General features: G+C 38.6%; 1 protein-coding gene across 1 annotated transcript in view; it reads right to left on the bottom strand.

Annotated features, from left to right (window-relative positions):
- The window catches only part of LOC123778411 (ferritin light chain-like), a 63,345-nt gene extending 43,159 nt beyond the window's left edge, over nucleotides 1-20,186 (bottom strand). The window contains exon 1 of the mRNA XM_087859637.1: nucleotides 20,107-20,186. Coding sequence (XP_087715763.1) covers nucleotides 20,107-20,164 — 58 coding nt within the window. The 5' untranslated portion in view covers nucleotides 20,165-20,186. The remainder of the gene's footprint in view (nucleotides 1-20,106) is intronic.
- Between the last annotated feature and the right edge of the window lie 3,247 nt (nucleotides 20,187-23,433).

Here is a 23,433-nt window from a genome sequence, read left to right as displayed (position 1 = left end):
TCTCTATGGGTGGAGGAATTGACTACAAAAGAGAGTAAAAGATGTTTCTGGGAGATAGAAATGTTCCACATCTTGAGCTGGGTGATAGTTACATGATGTATACATTTGTTAAAGTTCTCCGAAGTATATATATAAGACCCTTGCAGTTTGCTGTATGTAAATTATACCTCAGTAATGTACTAAAGTAATAGCTCAGTTCTGATAGAAACAACTATGGAAAGACACCGCTGGCCTGGCCCAACTAACCTCTGCAGCTTCATACGGGGGAAAATGTCAGCCTCCATGATGGCATGTTATACCTGGGTGCATGCGCTGGGCCAGTTCCACACAGAGGTGGTAAAGCACATACAGAGAACGACTGAAGCGAAAAACCCTTCTTCCCCAAGACAATACCCATCACACAGAGAGGCAGTACATGCTAGTGGCTAAGAAAATGACTTTGAAGTCAAATAGCATAGATTCAAATTCTGGATCCCCCAAATATTAGCTGGGTAACCTTGAACAAATTCTTTTACTGTTCTAAGCCTCTTAATTCACATCTATAAGATGGACATAATAATACCTTCTTCAAAGTGTTGCCATGGAGATTTTTTCAAAAGTGCTAACCTAGTACAATGACACACACATACCCACATATTCAATAAATGGTAGCATTTCACACTAGTCTTATGTGAACCAAATGTCTGAACATTTAATCTTCAAGGCTTGTCTACTGCCTTCTCCCTGAGATCCTTTCACCACCCTAAGACTCCTAGGAAGAGTAACACACCAAGTCCTTAATACCTTAGTGCAAATTACCTTTAGTAAGAAATGACTTCCTCATAGTAAAGAAGGGTGGGTAAGTTGTAGAGTAATTTACTTGGGGTAGATGTAGAAGACAGCGTGCCTAAAGGAGAATGTGGCATTTTAGGGTTCCCTGTTCACAAGTAACTGAAACAAGTTCTACTTAACTGAAGGCAGAATGTTAAAAAGTCATTCTTGGGGGTCTGCAGCAATCAATGTCACTCTACAGACCTAGGGCACAGAATCAAAAACCAACAACTCCAAGCAGGAAGTGACTAATTAGTGCATGACCTCTAATTGCTTTTGTGCATCAATTGCTCAAAATTCAAAGTCTTAGGAGAGACAATGTATTATCCAAGTTCAGGTCAACTTCTCCATCCTGTCTCTTAAAGTGGGCAAGGCAAGTAAGGACTGAATGCCTTTGGTTTCCAAATGGGAAGGCAGAACCCTAATGAGGGAGAACTATTCCCTAAAATAAAAGTGGAGAACCCTTAGAAAGTGGCAGCTGATAACAACAAATGTCTACCAGAAAAAACACAGGTCAGAGCAGTGGAGGGCAGAGGAGGCCCTTTTCCCCTTCTCGGCTGCTTAATTGGCTGTATTTGGAGCTTAATGACCTGTTTAGTGATTTCTTTATTAAATTCACCTCAACAACAGCTCTGAGCAGCAGAGAGGGACCATCCATTTATCTCCTCATTAGTCACCTGTTCTGTATCTCACTGTATTTCTTAAAAGCCTAAGTGCTTTCTGGGAAGGTCAGCAAGAAGCCTAGAATAAATATTGAAGAGTGTCATTTTGTGGTACATATTTTATACGTATAAAAGTTAAAAGATCAGGGTGACTTCTTGCACAAATCATAGGAAAGCAACTGTACTAGCAAGATATACACAGTAATTGTCAGAAGATGGAAATGCAGAGAAACTGACTTGACTTTTCAGTTTGTGTAAGTATTGCCAGAATAAACATTTCACTCTCACGGCAATATTACTTCGGTGTTGCCCACTATGGCTTTCTAGGGAAGGAGGCCAAAATATAAATTTGAAAATCATAATATAACTAAAGCTTAATTAAAAAAATTTTTCTCCTTCTTTCCTATATGCATTTTCCTCAGCTTGAGAGAAACCATGTACTGCCATGGTAAAGTATTTTGTTCAACAACTTTATCGCCAAAGTTTTTTAATTCAGTTAATGTGTGTGTGTGTGTGTGTTTTAAAGATTTTATTCGTTTGAGAGAAAGAGAGCATGCATGAGTCGAGGAAGGGGCAGAGGGAGAGGGAGAAGCAGACTCCACACTGAGCAGGGAGCCCAACGCAGGGCTCGATTCCAGGACCCCGAGATCATGATTTGAGCTGAAGGCAGATGCGCAAACGACTGAGCCACCCAGGCACCCCAATGTATATATGTGTTATAAAGTCTGTAAATGTTGACAACTGCCTTTTTAATTTTGATTGTTATAATAGCATAGCTTTTTTACTTAGTTTGGAATCATTCATGCATGTTAACCTATTCCAAATATACTTCTGCTCCCTAGGCATATTCAAGTAGTAAAAACCTTGTTTTTACTATGATGCTGAACTTCACAAAATAGTATTTCCATATTGTATCACAAGACAACTGTATCTTCAAAGTTGAACTTTTTCACTGAATTTTCAATTAGTAATAACCTCATATTTTTCCCTGTGACAGAACGAACTTCTAAAAACTTTACTTTGATTCCTTGAATTGAGTGAAAATAAAATTGAACCACCATTGTTATGAGCAGGTTTTCCATTTGAAGCTTCCACTATCACTGATATAAAACTGACCTCACCTAATTCTTTTTGCAGTTCTGCTACTAATGGAGCTAACACAGTAACATGTATCATTTTGTTTTTAATATGTATACATGAAAACTTAGAATAAAAATGAACATTAATTTTGTAAAATGATTGATCTAAATGAAAAGTCATGTCTTACAGAGTGATACATTACTACATCTTCCGAATATGCACATGTTAAACTGATATCCTCAGACCCAGGCTTCTTAAATAAAGTACTAAGATTCAAAACAGATATTTATGTATCCCACAGATTTATGTCCCTGGATTTTATACAGTCAATTATATTATTTTGCCTCCCAAGATGAATGGTAAACGGCTCCAAAAATTTTGTGCAAATTATATGCCCATGATCAACTTTCTTGATAAATAGAAATTCAGTAGTTCATTTGTCATTAATAATCACGCACTTCATGTTTTTAAGCTCATTGGAACTAAAAGGGTTTATTGCAAAATAAAAAAGCATTATTAAACAGTAAACTAGTTATTTATTAGCATCATACAATAAATGACAAAAGTACTGTATAATATTCAAGCTTATCTATCAGGGGTTGGCAAACTACTACCTGTGGGCCAAATCCAGCTCATGACCTGTCTGTGTAAATAAAGTTTTATTGGAGCACAGACTCTTTCCTTTATGTGTTGTCTATGGTTAAAACAGACACCAGATGATCCACAAAGCCTAAAATATTTACTCCCTTTAAAGAAAATATTTGCCAACCTCTGCTCTATATGTAACACAGCAAGGCTGGTCAGCCTCTTTTTCCTGTACATATTTTATATATACCTAACCAGGCTTTCTCACCCTTGGGACTATTGATATTTGGGGCTGGATAATTCTTTGTTGAGGAAGAGGGGGCTATTCTGGGCATTGTGGGATGTTTAGCAGCATCCTTGGTCTCCACACTCTAGGTGCCACTAGCACCCTCCTATTTGCAACAACCAAAAATGTCTACAAGACATTGCCAAATACCTTCAGGTGGGCAAAATCACCCCCAGTTGAAAATCACTGACCTAAACTATAATTTCCGTCTGATCCCACCAACTGGGACCTGACAGTTTTGTGCATCTTGCAGGCTGTGGCTTAATACGCAACCATGAATGACTGGTAACTTCATGTGGCCAGCAAGGGCAAAGTAGTGTCGAATACTTTTCCCACCACCTTCCAAGGCCAGTGAGCCTTCAGTTGTCTCTAGTCATGGATGAAGCACACTTCATCAAATCATTGAACGCCCTGCATTCTGTCTTTAGAAAGCATGTGTTAGTAACTTTGTGTCTGGAAAGGGTCAGGAAATGAGCACTGGGTTATTGCTAATCATTTCCAGCATTAACTACATGTTAAACTGAGCACTTGGTTCACTGCCTATTTATCTCACACACTACGAGAGGAGATTATGGCACAAGCTCTAACTATAAAGTATCAAACTGTGAACTGAATGAAAGAATGGGTAATGCATAACAAATCCACTACAAAATTTCTATCTTCTTGTTTTTGGATTCCTTCACCTGTATCATACCAAGAAACTTTTAGCATCTCAACCTCTTTTACCCTGGCCCCCTTATTGAGTCCAGCTGAACAAACCATTGGAATCACTTCTAGCGTCTTAAGCTAGCACAATGAAATCAGAATCTCCTTCAAAGTGCTTCCTAAATAATCATTTCAGACTGATCTAGTGTTTTCTTCTGCTTTCCTGGGTATAGTACTCACTGAATTAATTGTGATACATTGCCAATATACATTAGAAAATTCACAATTTGCCAACTGGAGCCTGCCATGTCCTAATTCTAGTTTAGGTGTGGCAATAATCAGAGGCAGTTAGCTAGGAAGCCAAAAGGAATTTTCTCTCCTTTTAAAGTTAACACACTCAGCAAGGTTGTTACAGAGTCTTCAAGGAATGAACAGATTCATCAACCAGGAGAGGAAGGAAGGCTCTGTAGGGTTTGGGGTGCTGAGTTATCTGCCTCCTACATGTCTCTGTTCCAGTTCTGGGGATCCTACTCCCACCCAAGCCAAATATAACTTTTATGTAAAATATCTAGTAAACCAATGTTTTTTTATACATCAGCCTAAGAATCAAAATTTGAGTTTTGTTTTAGCTATCTCAGCCCAGTACCAGCAAGTGATAAGAGATTCTTTGTATAAAATCATAGAAATTCCACAAATTTCTGCTTTTGCCTTGATATAAGCTCTTCTCTTTCTTTAAACTGTCAAGTTCAGCTAGAAGAAATTTATACTATACATTTTGAACTCCTTAGGCCTTTCATATTATTCTGACTGCCCCTACATCCCTCAGAACCTTACCTAAAATGAGGATGTAACTCCTAGTAAGCAAAGATAATAATTTAATGGAGTTATTTTTGTTTTGTCTTGTTCTTTGAGGGGGGGGTAGGGGGAGGAGCAGAGGGAGAAGGAGAAAGAGAATCTTAAGTGGGCTCCACGTCCAGCATGGAGACCAACTCAGGGCTGAATCTCACAACCCTGAGATCATGACCTGAGCCAAAATCAAGAGTCAGATGCTCAACCAACAGCCACCCAGGTGCCCCCAGATAGGTTGTAAACCATCACATTCCCCAACTATGGAAAAACGATCCAAAAGCTAATGGGTAGCTATGAATACGAGGACTATGATTGATGTCCTCTACAAAAGGTATCCACCAAAATATCAACAGTGTTTAGATTAGGGAATAAAATTATATATTTCCTGCATATGTTTTCTGAGTTTTCATCAATGAACACATATCCCTTAATTTAAAAATTAGATATGTGGGATGCCTGGGCAGCTCAGTCGGTTAAGCAGCTGCCTTCGGCTCCAGTCATGATCCCAGGGTCCTGGGATGGAGTCCCACATCAGGCTCCTTGCTCAGCAGGGAATCTGCTTCTCCCTCTGCCTGCCACTCCCCCCGTGCTTGTGCTCTCTCACTCTTGTTCCCTCTCTGGAAAATAAATAAATAAAATCTTTAAAAAAATAAAAATAAATAAAAATAAGACATGCAAACACATCCTCAAATTTAAGTTTGATAAGAAAAAAATTCAGGATAAAATATCAGAATACCTATAATCTAAATTTTTAAGACATTTTAACAGCTTTAGTGAGATATGATTTTATATCATAAAATTCACTTAAGTGTACAATTAAATGGTTTTTTAGTAAATTTATAGTTTGTAACATCACCGAAATCCAAATTTAGGACATTCCCACCACCCCAAGAGGACCCCTCCCTTCAGTTAATCCCACTTTTAGTCAATCTCCCCTACTCCCAGCCCAAGGCAACCATTATCTAATTTCTGTCTCTATAGATTTGCCAATTCTTGTACAATATGTAGTCTTCTCTGTCTGGCTGCTTTCCCTTCACGAAGTGTTTTTGAGATTCAACAATGTTGTAGCATCTATCAGTCCTTTGTTCCTTTTCATTGCTGAATAAAATTCCATTGTATGGATACGCCATGATTTGTTCATTTCTTCTGCAGTTGAAGGGCATTTGGACTGTTTCTAGTTTTTAACTATTATAAATAATGTTGCTATTAACATTCACATATATGACTTTGTGTGAACACTGGTTTCATTTTTCTTGGGTAGATACCCAGGAGAATTGCTACATCATGTGGAAAATACATGTTTATCTTTTTAAGATACTGCCAAACTTCTTCCAAAATTGCTGTACCATTTAATATGCTCATCTGTATTAGGCTATCATGTCTCTGTATTGGCCCTAACATTCTTTAATGTCTGTTGCTGATTGTAGCCACTCTTGTGGATACAGAGTGGTGACTCATTTTGCTTTTTATTTGCATTGCCCTAAGCGCGTGACTGGAACGGACCCACCCTTGCATATTTTCATGTATTTATCAGCCAGTTATATGTTCTCTTTTGTGAAATATCCAAATCTTTTCCTCATTTTTAATTATTTGTCTTCTTACTGAGTTGTAAGAGTTCTTTATATATTCTAGATATAAGGCTTTCATGAGATATATAATTTGCAAATATTTTCTTCTAGTATGTAAACACTCTCCCAGTCAGGAACCTAGATTTGATGCTTTCAACAGTATACTTATCACCAATTTTTTGATTTTGTTCATGGAACACACCAAATTTGAAGCAAACTGAGTTAATGAGAAGGTGTGCTCTGGAAAAGCTCTGCTTCTAAGGTTTGAAATTGAGGCAATTGCAGTTGTCCAGTAGCCGGCAATAATTCAGTCACTTTAGAAAGCTTGCACAATTATATCTTGACTACCAACTTGCATCCGGAGAAAAAATAAAGAAAAAATATACAAGATGACTAAATATATCCTGAAAAACTAAATCAATACACTTATTTGTTTTTGAGGATTTATTTATTTGAGAGAGAGAGAGAGCACAAGCAGTGGGGACAGGCAGAGGGAGGGAGAAGCAGACTCCCCACTGAGCAGGGAGCCCAATACAGTAGGGCTTGATCCCAGGACCCTGAGATCATGACGTGAGCCGAAGGCAGATACTTAACCATCTGAGCCACCCAGGTGTCCTGAGGAACTTGCTTTCTTGGAACCCTTCCACATTTCAGGTTGCTTTAGGGCCAGATTGATTCCCAAAATGGCCTAGTGATGCCATTCTGGCTCTGTAACTTCCTAGGGCAGGGCCTCTGAAGGATGTTTGTACTGATGACCTCTTTGGCAGTCTACAGAAGCCCATGTAACCCTTCTCAGAGTGTTTTTATTTTTTACTTAAAAAAATTTATTTATTTGAGAGAGAAAGAGCATGCACAAGTGGGGGGTGGAGAGGCAGAGGGAGAGAGAGAATCTCAACCAGACTTGGCGCTGAGCACAGAGCTTGATGTGGGTCTCCATCCCGGAACTCTGGGATCATGACCTGAGCCAAAGGCAGACACTTAACCGACTCAGCCACCCAGGTGCCCCCCAAACCAATACATTTAATGCATGTTCCTGACACTGGTTTACATTCTAGTAGCACTGAAAATTGTTTTGCCTCTTATCTAGGGACTGAGAATCAAAGCATAAGAGCATATTTTCAAAAATGATAAACTAAGGGGTCTTTTGAAATAAGCACTTCTTATTTCAAAAGGAAAATAGTAGTTCTGGATTTTAATTTCACAACTAAAATGTAAATCATTTTAACATTTTATCCGCATCTGGCTGGTTCTATCTATGTAAAATAAAGCAGGTGGCTCAATTCAGCAAACATTTATTGAGCATCTGTTAAATGAGGCCCTGTGCTAGGTGTGGCAGGGAATATCAGGACAAGAAAAATTACTTAATTGCATTCTATTAAATGAGGTAACCTCTAACCTAAGTGGTGAGATGTGCAGGACAATTTTATGATATGCTTAATTCTGTATTCTGCTAGTAAAAAGTAAAATTGTAGAAGGGGTATAAGAATGAAAGTCTTTCTGCCTCACTTTTGGCTGAGTCCCCAAAGGAGGAGAAAAACCAGTAAATTCTAAATACATTCATGTGCCCGAGGACTTGCAAAAAGAATGGAATAAAAGTAATGTTTTCCAATCCTTAGCACATCATCTATCTTGAAGACACATAATTGGCTTCTAGGGGGCTGCTCAGCTTTGCAAGTGCCTCTGGGCTTGGGAGACTGATGTCTGACAGTCTCAGAGACAAGTCCAAATGTTGGGAAGCAGTTTTTTTTTTCAATTATTCGTACATTTCCTTATACAAAGGGGAGAACTGAACATATGTATTTTATTGTTTTACCTCCAGTTGCGACAAAGTGGGTATTTTGTTTGATTGCTTGTTTGTTTACCCTACCTGTATTTGTATTTCCTCCTTTTTCACACAAAAGTTAGCATATGCACTGTACTGAATCTTGCCAATTTTTCTTAATAATATATTTTAGAGGGGCACCTGGGTGGCTCAGTCAGTTAAGCGTCTGCCTTCGGTTCAGGTCACAATCCTAGGGTCCTGGGATCAAGCCCCGTCTCGGGCTCCCTGCTTAGTGGGGAGTCTGTTTCTCCCTCTGTCTCTGCCCCTCCTCCCTGCTCATGCTCTCTTTCTCAAATGAATAATCTTTAAGAAAATAATAATATATTTTAGAATTTGTAACACACCAACACGTAAAAGCATCCTCAATCTTTTCATATATGCATAGCATTTTATTGTATAGATGTGTCATAATTTCTTAAACCAATCCTAACTTGATGGACACTGGGTGGCTTCCAAGCTTTTAAGTATTACCAAAATAAAAAAGCAACAATGAACAACCTTGCATATCCACCTTCATATGTGTGTGTGTGTGTGTGTGCGCGCACATGTGTGGTAGATGAATGTGCATTCTGATGCCTGCAAAATGTTTCCCAGTCTCCCCAACTGCTTAGAGAGCCTATAGTGCCTATATAATCTATTCGGCTATGGAGGAAGCCCTTGACAGAATATGTGACAAGTGCACGTACACACGTACATGTTCAGAAGTATAATTCCTGGGCCCAAAACTGCCTGTGTCATTTTGATGAATATTGCCAAATTGCCCTTCATAAGAGATATATACTCTTTTCCACCAGAAATGTATATGGGTGCTTGTTTCTTTACATAGCTTTCAATGATCTCAGTTTTTTAACTAAAAAAAAAAAACACAAAGAAACAAAAACTAGTTTTATAGTCCCTCAGCCAGAATCAGGCTTTATTTTTTATCCCTGTGTAGGCAAGTTCATTCTTCTAATTTGCAGACAGGCTAACCCAAGCGCAAATAGGTTCTTTCTAAACACAGGCCTCAAGTTATTACATTTCTAAGCATCTTTTCTTCTGGTTTCTGCTATAATTTATGTTACATGATACATTTCCTTTTAATTATTTCTTCTTAAAAATGTGAAACATTTGACCCATCAGGACAGAGTGGTGGTAGCTCTAAATGGAGCAATAAGCTCATGTTAATACATACTATAAAATCATTCCACTTCCTTACTCAAAAAAGAAGGGTCCCTTGAGGCTGAACATTATCAAATTCTACCCTCTTTTCAGAAATATTACCAGTTTGTGAGATACAAAGAACTTAAAACCCTTGGACATTTATAATTTATCTTTTAATGCTTTCCACATATCTAAAAATTACTTAAAATATAAAATCACTCATTTAGAAAAAGGTTTTTCAGATAATTTGCCCATAAAGAAAAACTGATTTGCATTTTTCCCAAAGAAAATTAGGAAAACAAGCTTCGTGCTACTGTTAACATAGTTTGTGTTTAAGTCACGACATGAGGTTGATCAAAAATTTATAATGCTTTGCTACATAACCCCAGATGAATAAGCAGAATTTGGCCTCCTATTTAGGTGTAGTGTTATAATAACCACCACAATGCACATTTGTATGGTGCTTTATAGTATACAAAGCTCTTCCACGTACATGATAGTAATTCCAGTTACCATTGATCATACACACAAGGTATTTTGATAAGCTGTACACTAGGAAGTATTAGTCTATTTTTACCCAAGATAAAGAATGAAAATACATTATTTGCTTAAGGTCAAAAAGCCAGTGAATTATAAGTCATAGAGACAAGAAGCAGAATGGTAGTTGCCAGGGGTTAGGGAGGGGAGAATGGGGAGTTAGCATTTAATGGGTATAGAGTTCTAGTTATGCAAGATGACAAGAGTTCTGGAGACAATGGTGGTGATGCTTGCTCAAGATTCACCGAACTATATACTTAAAAATGGCTATGGTGGTAAATTTTATGTTATGTGTATTTTAATAATTATTTATTTATGGGAGACAGAGAGAGAGAGAGAGAAAGCAAGCATGAGCAGGGGGAGGGGCAGAGGGAGAAGCAGGCTCCCCACTGAGCAGGGAGCCCGATGATGCAGGGCTGGATTCCAGGACCCTGGGATCATGACCTGAGCCAAAGGCAGACACCCAACCAACTGAGCCACCCAGTCGCCCTTGTTATGTGTATTTTATTACAATAAAAAAACTGGGGGCGGTGAGCTAGTGAATAGGAAGCTTGAATTTGATTGTATTTCTTTTTGTTTTGTTTTTAAAGATTTATTTATTTATTTTAGAGAGAGAGAGAAGAGCAGAGAGGGGGAGAGGCAGAGAGAGAGAGAAAGGGAGAGAATCTCCAGCAGACTCCCTGCTGAGCACAGAGCCCAGGACCCTGAGATCATGACCTGCACCAAAATCAAGAGTCAGACACTTAACCAATTGAGCCACCCAGGCACCCCTGATTTCATTTCTGTCCACCTTCTTCTTTCTACTCAGAGCAATTATTATTCCCATGTTATAGATCAGGGGACTAAGGCCCAGGAGGACTGCATTGACTTAAGTCACTTAACTATCAAGTGTCAGAGTTGGAATTCAATCCAATGGAAATGATTTGAAAACCAGAGGCTACGCACAGGAAGTCAAAATAAAATCAAAGGCTCATCTAACCGCTCAGGGTTGGGCACTCTTGAGTTAATCATTTTACCTGTCTGGGCAGCAGTCTACTCAGCTGTAAAATAAAAGTACTTATATAGATCAGAGTTGGGTTTCTGTTTTTAATTCAACGTTTTTGACAACAACTTACAGTAAGAAATGTGCACACACACACACCCCTTACCTACTAGGCTGGATTTCCCAGAGCAGACCTTGAGATAAGTATTCAAGTACAAGTGATTTACCAAGGATGTGCTTCCAGGAGCAACTGGTAACTGGTATGGGAGTAGAAGACGCACAGCAGGAAAGGGACAGAAATCAAGGAAGGGTAAGATTTCAGGTGAAGTCTCAGCCTCAGCCTGATCCCATGGGGAGCTCTGGAGCATAAAATACACCACAGAGTTTGACTCACCTTGAGGCAAGAGAGCTGGGCTTTCACATTTCATTCCCAGTCTCTGGTTACAAGCCACCAGGAAGACGTAACCTCTAGGCATTTCAGCCCACGGTACCTGTTGTAGCCAGTTCCCAAAGGTGGCCCCCAATGATCTCTGTCTTGTGGTATTCACACCTTTGTGTATTTCCCTCCTAATACTGTTCCATGGTTGGTGTGTATAGCCTATAAAATATAGCAGAAGTGTATGTCACTTATGAGATTAAGATATAAAAGACTGGGGCTTCCATTCTGGATTCTTTCTTTCTTGGATCACTGCCTCTGCGGGAAGAAAGGTCTCATTTTATGAGCAGTCCTATGAAGAGGCCCATGACACAGACTCTCATAACAAGGAACTAAGGCCTCCAGCCTACAGGCAGCAAGGAACGAAGGCTTGCCAACAGCTACATGAGTCAGTTTGAAGGAAGAGCCTCCAGCCCCACTCAAGTCTTGAGATGACCACAGCCCCAACTGAACAGCTTTACTGTACTTTCACGAGACACCCCAGGCCAGAACCACGCAGCTAAGTTGCTCTTGGATTCCTAACCCTCAGAAATTATGTGGGATAATAAATGTTTGTCATTTTGGGGCTCCTGGGTGGCTCAGTCAGTTACGCATCTGCCTTTGGCTCAGGTCATCATCTCCAGATCCTGGGATCAAGCTCTGTGTTGGGCTCCCTGCTCAGCAGGGAGTCTGCTTGTCCCTCTGCCCCCCCCCCCTGCTCATGCTCTCTCTCTGGCTTTCTCTCTTTCTCAAATAAATAAAATCTTAAAAAAAAATAATAAATAAATGTTTGTCATTTTAAGTCACCAGGTTTTTGAAAAATTTGTTATGTCACAACAGATAAATAATAGAAATATATTAAGCTAGGGGTGCCTGGGTGGCTCAGTCGTTAAGCGTCTGTCTTCGGCTCAGGGCGTGATCCCAGAGTCCTGGGATCGAGCCCCACATCAGGCTCCTCCGCTATGAGGCTGCTTCTTCCTCTCCCACTCCCCCTGCCTGTGTTCCCTCTCTCGCTGGCTGTCTCTCTCTCTGTCAAATAAATAAATAAAATCTTTAAAAAAAAAAGAAATATATTAAGCTAATGTATCTCCAGTAGCGGAAGAGTAGTTTTCTTTTTTTCTTTTTAAAGATTTTATTTATTTATTTGACAGAGAGAGAGACAGCCAGCGAGAGAGGGAACACAGGCAGGGGGAGTGGGAGAGGAAGAAGCAGCCTCATAGCGGAGGAGCCTGATGTGGGGCTCGATCCCAGGACTCTGGGATCACGCCCTGAGCCGAAGACAGACGCTTAACGACTGAGCCACCCAGGCGCCCCCAGAAGAGTAGTTTTCTAAAGAACCATTGGGAAGATTCTTTAAGAGAAAAGCACAAAGACACTGAGGAATGGGCAGAACCAGAAAAAGAGACCTGAGGGGATGCGGGCAGAGCATCAATCATGTCTGCTATCATTCTAAGACAAATGTTTCACGAAACAACACTTACCCTTATTACATGCAATGCACTTTGATAATCTCTATTTTATTATATTCTTATGTGCTTTATTAAATGACAGAAGCCCTTAAACTGATTTCAAAATCCAATAAGAGGTTGTGAACTGCAGTTGAAAAACAGTGAACTTAATCATCTTTGAGGTCTCTTTTAGATCTAAACTTTCATAATTAGAAGGCAGTGCAGTGTTCTCACAATGATAACTAACATTTATTGAGCACCCACTGTGCCAGAACTGTTTCAAACACTTCACATACACTGCCTCATATAAAGACAATAAGGTAGGTACTATTAATATCCCCATTTTACAGATGTGAAGACTGGTAAATGGCAGAGGCCAGAAGGAAAGCCAGGCAGCCTGACTTCCAAAATCTACTGTCACGAGTTTAGGCTCCTACATCAGACTGCTTGGGTTCAAATCCTGATGCCAAACAGTTGATCAGTACGTTTCTAATTATGATCATGAAATAAGCCAATTAGGAAGCCAGCAGGTTACTGATGGGGATAATTCTAATAAAAAATGTTTAGAGCCACGGTTATGCATGTCAACTGAATTCAGAGGTTAACTCCTTGATAAGCAGCTCAATGTTCTGCTCTGCTTTAGCCACGCTGGCCCGGTCTTCACCTTAAATGTTGTCAGTTGTGCATTTAAAGAAGATGGGGCTCTGGCCTGAGTTACAGAACATCTGTATGCTTGAATGTCTAAAGTACGTATCACTCTAACCAGATAGAAGGGATTTCAATGGACTCATTTTTATATATTGGCTTATCAAGGTGCAATCAAAGATAATTCTCTAATAAATGAATCTAAATTAAAATAAATTAATCACCCTTGTGTAGAAAATATTTGAACAGGAGTCAATGAACACTAATTAATCTTTGGATTTCAAAATAGGGCCCAATAAACATTATGATAAAAATGACTAAAAATGGTAAAAAAAAAAACAAAAAACAACTGCACAGAACCTGGACACCTGCAACTATCATCTTTTTGGCTGAATTCTTCCGAGCCAAGTCTCCATCAATTATATCTTTTACGTCACAGGAACACAGTATTTATTACAGGTATTGGGATCAGTGGAAGAGCATGAAGTCCTTTTAATAAAAGATTTTCACTAACCAAAGATTCATATATCTGCTGAGTAAATTATCTAGAGCTGCACACATATAGGGGATACGTGAGGATGTTTCAGCAGCTGCTATGTGGTGAGGTGACTTAGAATAAGAGGACAGAAGGAAAAAAATGGTTTATGTCCCACTTCAGACCCTACTGCAGAATTATGGACTATAGGGCAACAGGAATGACTGCAACCTAGCTTGCAATACTGTTAGCAGAGGTAAGACACTGGTTTCTTGTCACCTACTTAAAAAAAAGTCATTTTGAATATATTGCTGAAGAGGGAGTTGTGGAAGGTATTGTGGTTCTCCCAAGCCAAATACCAATCTAGATGTCCTGAAAAATTAACAGTGTGAAAATTTTTCTAATTATAAAAGAAATACATGCTTTCACAGAACATTTAGTAAATGCAGAAAATGTAAAAAATAAAAGAAAAAAATCACAAAATATAAAGATATCAGATCATGAGGTAATGATTATCACTGTGTGTGTCTCCAAATTGGCATCATACTATATACACTTTTTATAATTTCATTTTTTTACTAAAAAATACTATGGGAATTTCCCTGTATCAAAGTATTCTACTACAGTATTCTACTACAACATTAATTTGATGGCTGCATAGAATTCCATTCTATGGACATGTAGCATTTGTAACAGTATCCAGTCAAGCAAAAGAAATTACTCTGTACATTTAATGTAGAAACAACTTAATGCTAATGATAGGCCACAAAGTTATAAAAGTGCTAAAAAAGGAAAAAGGTGTGTATTAGTTAGCTATTGCTATATAACAAACCACTGCAAACTTGCAGGTGTAAAACCAGTTATTTAAGAGTAAATTCTGTGGTCAGCATTTAGGATGGGCTCCTCTAGGCAGTTCTCTGGTCTCAGTTGAGGCCCCTAATACATCTGTGGTTGGTTGTGGATTGGCTCTGCCTATCTTGGCTGGGCTCCTTTACAGATTTGAGACCTCAGCTGGGACAGGGGGGCTGGCTAGACTCTGACACTCATGATTTCTCATTCTCTAGCAGGCCAGCATGGGCTTATTCCATTAGCAGTCATGAGGCTCCAGAGAGTGAGCAGAAGGATGAGTTCCCCTGAGGCCTAGGCTTGGGACCATCATAGTGCTATTTTCTCTGCATTCTATTGTTCAAATTAAGGAACAAGGCCAGCCCAGATTCAAAGAGTGGAGAAACAGATTCCACTTTTTATGGGAAGAGATTCAAAATCACATGTCAAAAGGGCATGTAAACAGGAAGAGAAAGAATTCTGTCCAGTTTTACAAATGATCATGGTGTGTCTTACCTAGGAGCAGAAAGCTGCTACCACTCTTCAGCTGGAGGCCACAAGCTCACACTTGATGCTGACCTGTGAGAAGTACTACTGCCACCTCTTTTGGAGGTCCTGCTACCACTGAATAGAAACCCAGCAGTCCATAACTAATGCCATTAAAACTGCACATGAAACATTCTCCAGAATGGATCACATGTGAGGCCACAGAACAAGTCTCAATAAATTTAAGACGACTGAAATCACATCACACATTCTTAACAACCACAACATTATGAAACTAGAAATCAATTACAAGAAAAAAAAACTGGAAGAAATACATACATGTGGAGGCTAAACAACATGCTACTAAGCAACCAATGGGTCAATAAAGAAATCAAAGAGGAAATTAATTTAAAAAAATGGAGACAAATGAAAATGAAAACACAACAGTCCAAAATCTTTGGCATGCAGTGAAAGCAGTTCTAAGAGGAAAATTTATAGCAATACAGGCTTAACTCAAGAAACAAGAAAAATTTCAAACAATGTAACCTTATACCAAAAGGAGCTAGAAGAAGAAGAATAAAGCCCAAAGTGAGTAGAAGAAAGACAGGAATAAAGATCAGAGTGGAAATAAATGAAATAGAGACTAAAAACTTAAAATAAAAAAGATCAATGAAACAAAGACCTGGTTCTCTGAAGAAATAAACAAAATTGATAAACCTTAAATCAGATTTGTCAAGTAAAAAGAGAGGACCCAAATAAAATCAGAAATAAAAGAGAATAACCAATACCACAGAAATACAAAGGATTATAAGAAACTACAATGAAAAATTATATGCCAACAAATTGGACAATCTAGAAGGAAGGGATAAATTCCTAGAACCATACAATTTTTGAAAAGTGAATCAGAAAGAAATAGAAAATATGAAGAGATCAATTTTTAGCAGTGAAATTGAATCAGTAATCAAAAAAACTCCCAACAGAATTCTGAGACCAGAAGGATTCACAGGTGAATTCTACAAAACATTTAAAAAAGAGATACTACCTATTCTCCTCAAACTACTCCACAAAACAGAAGAGGAAGGAAGCTTCCAAATATATTCTACAAGGCAGGCATTACCCTGATACCAAAACCAAAGACAATACAAAAAAAGAAAACTAGAGGATAATATCCCTGATGAACACAGATAAAAAAATCCTCAACAAAATATTAATACAACACTGTATTCAACAATACATTAAAAGGATCATTTACTACAATCAAGTGGAATTTATTCCAGGGATGCAAGGATGGTTCAATATCTGTCAATGTGAATACCACATTAACTAAATGAAGGATAAAATCATATGATCATCTTAATAGACGCAGAGAACACATTTGATAAATTTCAACATCCATTCGTGATAAAAACCCTCAAAAACGTGGGTTTACAAGGAACATACCTCAACTTACTGAAGGCCATATATGAGAAACCCACAGGTAGCGTCATGCACAATGATGAAAAAACTGGGAGCTTTTCGTCTAAGATCAGGAACAAAACAAGGATGTCCACTCTCACCCACTTTTATTCAACATAGTACTGGAATTCCTTGTCACAACAGTCAGGCAAGAAAAAGTAATAAAAGGGGGCGCCTGGGTGGCACAGCGGTTAAGCGTCTGCCTTCGGCTCAGGGCGTGATCCCCGCGTTATGGGATCGAGCCCCACATCAGGCTCCTCTGCTATGAGCCTGCTTCTTCCTTTCCCACTCCCCCTGCTTGTGCTCCCTCTCTCGCTGGCCGTCTCTATCTCTGTCAAATAAATAAATAAAATCTTTAAAAAAAAAAAAAGAAAAAGTAATAAAAGGCATCCAAATTGGTAAGGAAGAAGTAAAATTGCCACTATTTACAGATGACATAGAAAACCCTGAAGACTCCACCAAAAAACTATTAGAATAAATTCAGTAAAGTTTCAGTATACAAAATTAATATACAGAAATCTGTTGCATTTCTATACACTAATAGTGAAGTAGCAGAAAGAGAAATTAAGAAAACAATTCCATTTACAATTTCACCAAAAAGAATAAAACACCCAGGAATAAGCTTAACCAAGGTGGTCAAAGGCCTGTGCTCTAAAAACTATAAAACACTGATGAAAGAAACTGAGGTTAATGCAAACAAATGGAAAGATATATCATGCTCATGGACTGGGAGAATTAATATTGTTAAAATGTCCATACTACCCAAAGCAATCTACAGATTCAGTGCAATCTCTATTAAGATACCAATAGCATTTTTTCACAGAAATAGAATAACACCAAAATCTGTATAGAACCACAAAAAACCCCAAATAACCAAAACAATCTTGAGGAAGAAGAACAAAGCTGGAGGTATCACAATCCTAGATTTTAAGATATATTACAAAGCTATAATAAAACAATACAATACTGGCACAAAAATAGACACATAGATCAAAAGAACAGAGTAGAGATCCCAGAAGTAAACCCACATCTATATGTTCAACTAGTCTACAACAAAGGAGACAAAAATATACAATGGGAAAAAGACATTCTCTTCAATAAATGGTGTTGAGAAAACTGGCCAGCAACATACAGAAGAATGAAACTGGACCAATTTCTTACACCAGACACAAAAATGAACTCAAAATGCATTAAACCCCTAAATGTGAGATCTGAAACCATAAAACTCATAAAAGAAAACATGGATAATAATGGCTTTAACATTGGCCTTAGCAACATTTTTCTAGATACGTCTCCTCAGGCAAGAGAAACAACAAAAATAGACTGCTAGGACTACATCAAAATAAAAAGCTTTTGCACAGTGAAGGAAACCATCAACAAAATGAAAAGGCAACCTACTAAATGGGAGAAGGTATTTGCAAATGACATATCTGATAAGGGTTTAATATCCAAAATACATAAAGAACTTCTACAACTCAACACCAAAAAAAAAAAATCCAGTTAATAAAATGGGCAGAAGACCTGAATAGACATTTTTACAAAGAAGACATACAGATGGCCAACAGACACATGAAAAAATGTTCAACATCGCTCATCTTCAGGGAAATGCAAATCAAAACTACAATGAGCTATCATCTCACACCAGTCTAAATGGCTAATATCAAAAAGACAAAATATAACAAGTTTGAGGGAAGATGTGGAGAAAAAGGAATGCTTGTGCACTCCTGGTGGGAATACAAATTGGTGCAGCCACTGTGGAAAAGAGTATAGAGGTTCCCCCCCAAATTAAAAAGAGAATTACCATACAATCCAGTAATTCCACCACTGAATATTTACCTGAAGAAAATGAAAACACTAATTCGAAAAGATATATGCACCCCCATGCTTATTGCATTATTTACTACAGCCAAAATATGGAAGCAACCCAAGTGTCTATCTACAGATGAATGAATAAAGAAGATGTAATATGTATTTGCATTTGGTTGACATTTGAAGGCATTATTCTTAAGTCATAATGATATGTTTTTGTATTGTATCCCCAAATACACAAAAGTTTTATCTGCACTTCCCTATGTCCAATAGCTGCAGGATAAATATGAGATCCCAAAAACAATTTTTAAAAAAATGTTTCTAGGGTTTAGCCCCTATACACAGTGTTTCTTTTTAATAATTTATTTTTTTACTATAAATATAATATTGCTTGTAAAAAAAATCAAATGAACATTTTCAATGGTGAAATTCCATCGTAATACAACTCACTGCTCAAAGATTATCATGCATTTTCATCCTGATTTTTTCATTTGAACACTCTAATACACTATATTTTTATATTTATAGAGGATTATAATTCTCTTCTATAACTTGTTTTTATTAGTAAAAAATAATTATGTATTATATCTTGAAGGATCTTTTGTTTTAATACAGCTGAATGATCTAATATTAAAAACCTGTATCATAGAATTCTATAGTATAGATATGCTAAATTTTTTTTTATGGTTCATCTTCCCCAGTAGAGTATACACTCCCTGAGGACAGGGACCTGGCTTGGTTTGGCCATAGCTATATCCCGAGTGTTTACAAAAGTGCCTGGCAAATAGCAGGTGCTCAAAAATTTTGTAGAATAAATGACTAAATGGCAAAACACTATTGATGAATATTTGTACTGTTTCCATTTTTTACTTTTCCAATAATGAATTTTGCAATTAGTAATCTTATAGGTATATTTTGTAACCTATTTATTTTTGTACAGCAAATTCCTAGAGAAGGAATTGCTAGGTCAAAAAAAAAAAAAAACAACCCAAACTAAAGAACTTCAACCCCTCTCAAACTCTTCCCAACATGTTCAGGAAGTCCCCAAGTGTAAAGGGAGGTGGCACTTGAATTTATAAATCTGGTCTTCCTACCTATCATCTAGTGCTGCTACAGCTCACAAATGTAGTCCTGTTACTAAGTGGCACTGACCTTTTCCTTCATTTTAGCTTGTGCTGTTTGAGGAAGTTGTCTGAATATCTTATGTTTCCACCCCATGTTCTGAGACATTCAACTGCCTGTCTGTTGAAATGAGAACAGTACCCTTTGTCCCTGCTAATTTTTTGTTCAGCAGGCTATATTGGCTACAAAACTTTGTGCTCCCAGTATCTTTATGAAATTTTTTTTCTCATTTAGCTTTTTAAAAAAAAAAAAACATACGCTTTTTCTCCAGGCTCAGGGGTAAATCCATATGAGGAAAAGGCATCATTCATTCCACATCCTCATCCATGTCCTATGGGGCTGTCCTCAGAACAAACCTAACCTTCTGATGCTTATGAAGGCTCCTTAAACCAAATTTGCAAACTTCAGTTGTCTCCTCTCTCTGGTCGAGTGCTTTCCCGAGTGGCTTGTGCAAACATACCTTTAGCAGGTGCAGTGTCAGTCCTGCAGATTTTTCTGACACCCAGGGTAAAAGTCATCTTTGTGTTCAGGTAGAGAGGGACCCTGGAAACACAGAGATATATTAATAAATAGAGAAATTTAGATGAATGCACATACACTCAAATTTCATCTCAGCAAGTTTTCAAACAGTTCAAGATTTCCCCCCCATTAAGTCCTACAACTTTAGTGTTTTAATTTTTTGGGAGGGATTCCTTTATAAATATTCCCATCACAGCTCCTGGATGCTTTCTAAGTCAGGGTAGAGGGCTGAAATTTGATCTTTGTGCAATGATGGGAAGCCACTGGAGGGTTTTAAGCAAGACAGCGCCACAATATGGTTTGTGTTTGAAAAAGATCACTTTGGTGGCTGTGTGAACAATAGATTGAGGGGGTGACGGTAGCAGGGCCAGGTAGGTGATTTGGTGGCAGTCCAGTTCTCCTTGAAGTGCTGCTGAATTTAAGGCAAATAAAAATCAAAATCTCCCCTTTAGGCAAAATATTAAAATTCTTATTATTATCTAATAGGACCTGGATGAGCTGACCTCTTTTTAGCCTCCTGTATACCATCTTTGCTCCTGCTATTGAGCCTCGCTGACTTTGTCAGCTCCCCAAAGGCAGCATTCCTTCAGGCCTCAGGGCCTCTGGACTTGCTATGGTTATTTGTGTGATAAAATACACACAAAGTTTATTATTTTAACCATTTTAAAGTGTACGATTCAGTGGCATTAAGTACATTCACAATGTTGTACAACCATCACCACTATCTAGCGCCAGAACTTTTTCACCACCTTGAGAGAAAACCCTGGAACTACTAAGCAGACATTTCCCATTACCCCTCCCCCCAGCCCCAGGCAACCACTAATCTGCTTCCTATCTCTATGGACTTGCCTGTTCTGGATGGTTCATACAAACGTAATAATACAATATGGGGGCTGTGTATCTGGCTTCTTTTACTCAGGATGTTTTCAAGATTCATCTACGTTGTCACATGTGTCGGTACTTCATTCCTTTTTATGACTGAATAATATTCCATCGTACGGAGAGACCACGTTTTGATCTGTTTGTCAGCTGGTAGACATTGAGGCTGTTTCCACCGTTCAGCGACTGTGACTAGTGCTGCTGCAGAACATTCACATACAAGTTTTTGTTTGTACACCCGTCTGCACTTCTTCTGGCTATATACCTGGCAGTGGAATTGCTGGGTGATATGGTCGCTGTGGTTCTATTTTGAGCAACCGGACATCAGTGACTCTTAGGCATGTTATTAGTCTCTGTGGCTGCTTTAACGAAGTACCACAAAACAGGTGGCTCACATGACAGAAATTTCTTCTCTCACAGTTTTGGAGGCCAGAAGTCTGAAATCCAAGTGTCAGCAGGGTCATGGTCCCCCTGAGACTGGGGAAAATTGTTTCTTGCCTCTTCCACACCTTGGCATTCCTTGGCTTCCCCTGTGTGTCTCTGTGCCTTCATATGGACCCCACCTCATATCTCTTCTTCTTTTAAGGACATCAGTCATACTGGATTAAGGGCCCACCTTCCTCCAGTATAGCCTCATCTCAGCTTAAATAATTGCATCTGCAACAATCCTATTTCCAAGCAGGGTCACATTCTGAGGTACTGAAGGTAGGACTTCAGCATATCTTTTGGGGGGACACAATTTAATCCATGACAAACTGACAGACATTACTGTGCATCTGAATCCCATAAGGATCTTGTTAACATGGTCTTGGAGTGGGGCCCGAGGTTCTGCATTTTCAGCAAGCTCTCCCAGTGGATGCCAGGTTCAAGGATAGGGTGACCAACTTGTTCTGGTTTGCCAACGACTTTTCTGGCTTCAGCACCGAAAATCCAGAGTGCAAGGAAACCCCTCAATCCTAGGAAAATTAGGACAGTTTGTCACCCTATGAAATCACCCAGACCACAATTTGAGTGGCAAGGATATAGCAATGAGCTATATAAATTAACCCATTAATTACATTATCAAATATTCATATTTATCTTTACATTTAAATAATCTATTTTTGCTAGAACAGTCCCAAGTTTTCAAGAATCTGGACCTAAGAGTTATCCCCGGAAAGCTCCAAACTGTGAAATAGTTGAGCTGATGGGTACCATCTGTGAATATGTGTTAATTCATAAAATTATCTATGATGTTTAGCAGTGTCCCTGTTAGGTTGAAAATCGAGATTTCTGACTCCTTTACAGGGTAATTACGCATGGGCAAGACCTTTTGAGGCTAAGCGTAGCCACTGGGTTTGAAGTGTTCAGTATCCTTTTCCTGCTGATTCCTGGGGACTGTAAAAATGCAGGAGAAAGCTCCTTTCTGAAGTTGGGTTTAAGCTCATTGCAATAGGGTCAGTATCCTTCAACTCTTGAGTCCTATTAGGACCACCTAAAGAACTTAAAACTGCTGTGACCAAATGATTCAGGCTACCTGGGATTGGGCACAGGCAGTCATAGTTTTTTGCTTTTTTTATAAGCTCTCCAGGTGATCCAAATTAGTAACCAGTGTTAAGAATAATTGTGCAGGAACCTCCCTTAAAACAGAAACCTTGCCAATCTGTTCCTAATTTTTTTTCACCTGCACACATATTCCTCTCCACTCCCCTCTATGCCCACATATCCTTTTGTTATGGTTGGTCATTTCCTTAAGCAGCTTCTCCTCTTCCTCCTGTTTGTGTCCTGTTTATACAATGACCTCACTGACCTGGGACCATGTACAACTTACTGGAGGTAATAATTACTCCTGCAACAACTGACCTTGGCAGGCTTTCCTCAAGCCTATTGACTGTTTTTTGCTCTTTCACAAAAGGTGTCTTTAACATCATCCATGATAGAGTTAGCCTGTGATAGTGTTGCTATTTTGACTGCAAAATCTCTCAGGAATCAAGCTAAATCTCCCACAGAATCTGTACTGTGTGTTCCTCTACAAACCAGCCACAGGAAATCTGGGTGGAGTGTACATTACTCTTTTATTGGGATATAATTCACATGTCATAAAAGCCACCCTTCTTAAGTGTACAATTCAGTGGTTTTTAGTAGGTTCACAAAACTGTGCAATCATTACCACTATCGAATTCCAGAATATTTTTGTCACTCCAAAAAGAAACCCCCTACTCATTAACAGCCACTCCTTATCCCTGCCACCCCTCCCCCTGCAACCTCTATTTCTGTCTCTGTGGATCTGTCTATTCTGGACATTGCCTATAAATGGATCATTCAACACTGGTCTTTTGTGTCTAGCTTCCTTCATTCACTTAGCAGATTTTCAAGGTTCATACATGCAGCATGTATAAGTCCTTCATTC

Source organism: Ursus americanus, chromosome X (genome assembly GCF_024610735.1).
Source record: "Ursus americanus isolate L20-20 chromosome X, mUrsAme1.1.p, whole genome shotgun sequence".
Taxonomy (NCBI): Eukaryota; Metazoa; Chordata; class Mammalia; order Carnivora; family Ursidae; genus Ursus; species Ursus americanus.
Note: the sequence above shows the minus strand (reverse complement) of the source record. Positions and strands in the feature narration are given on the sequence as shown.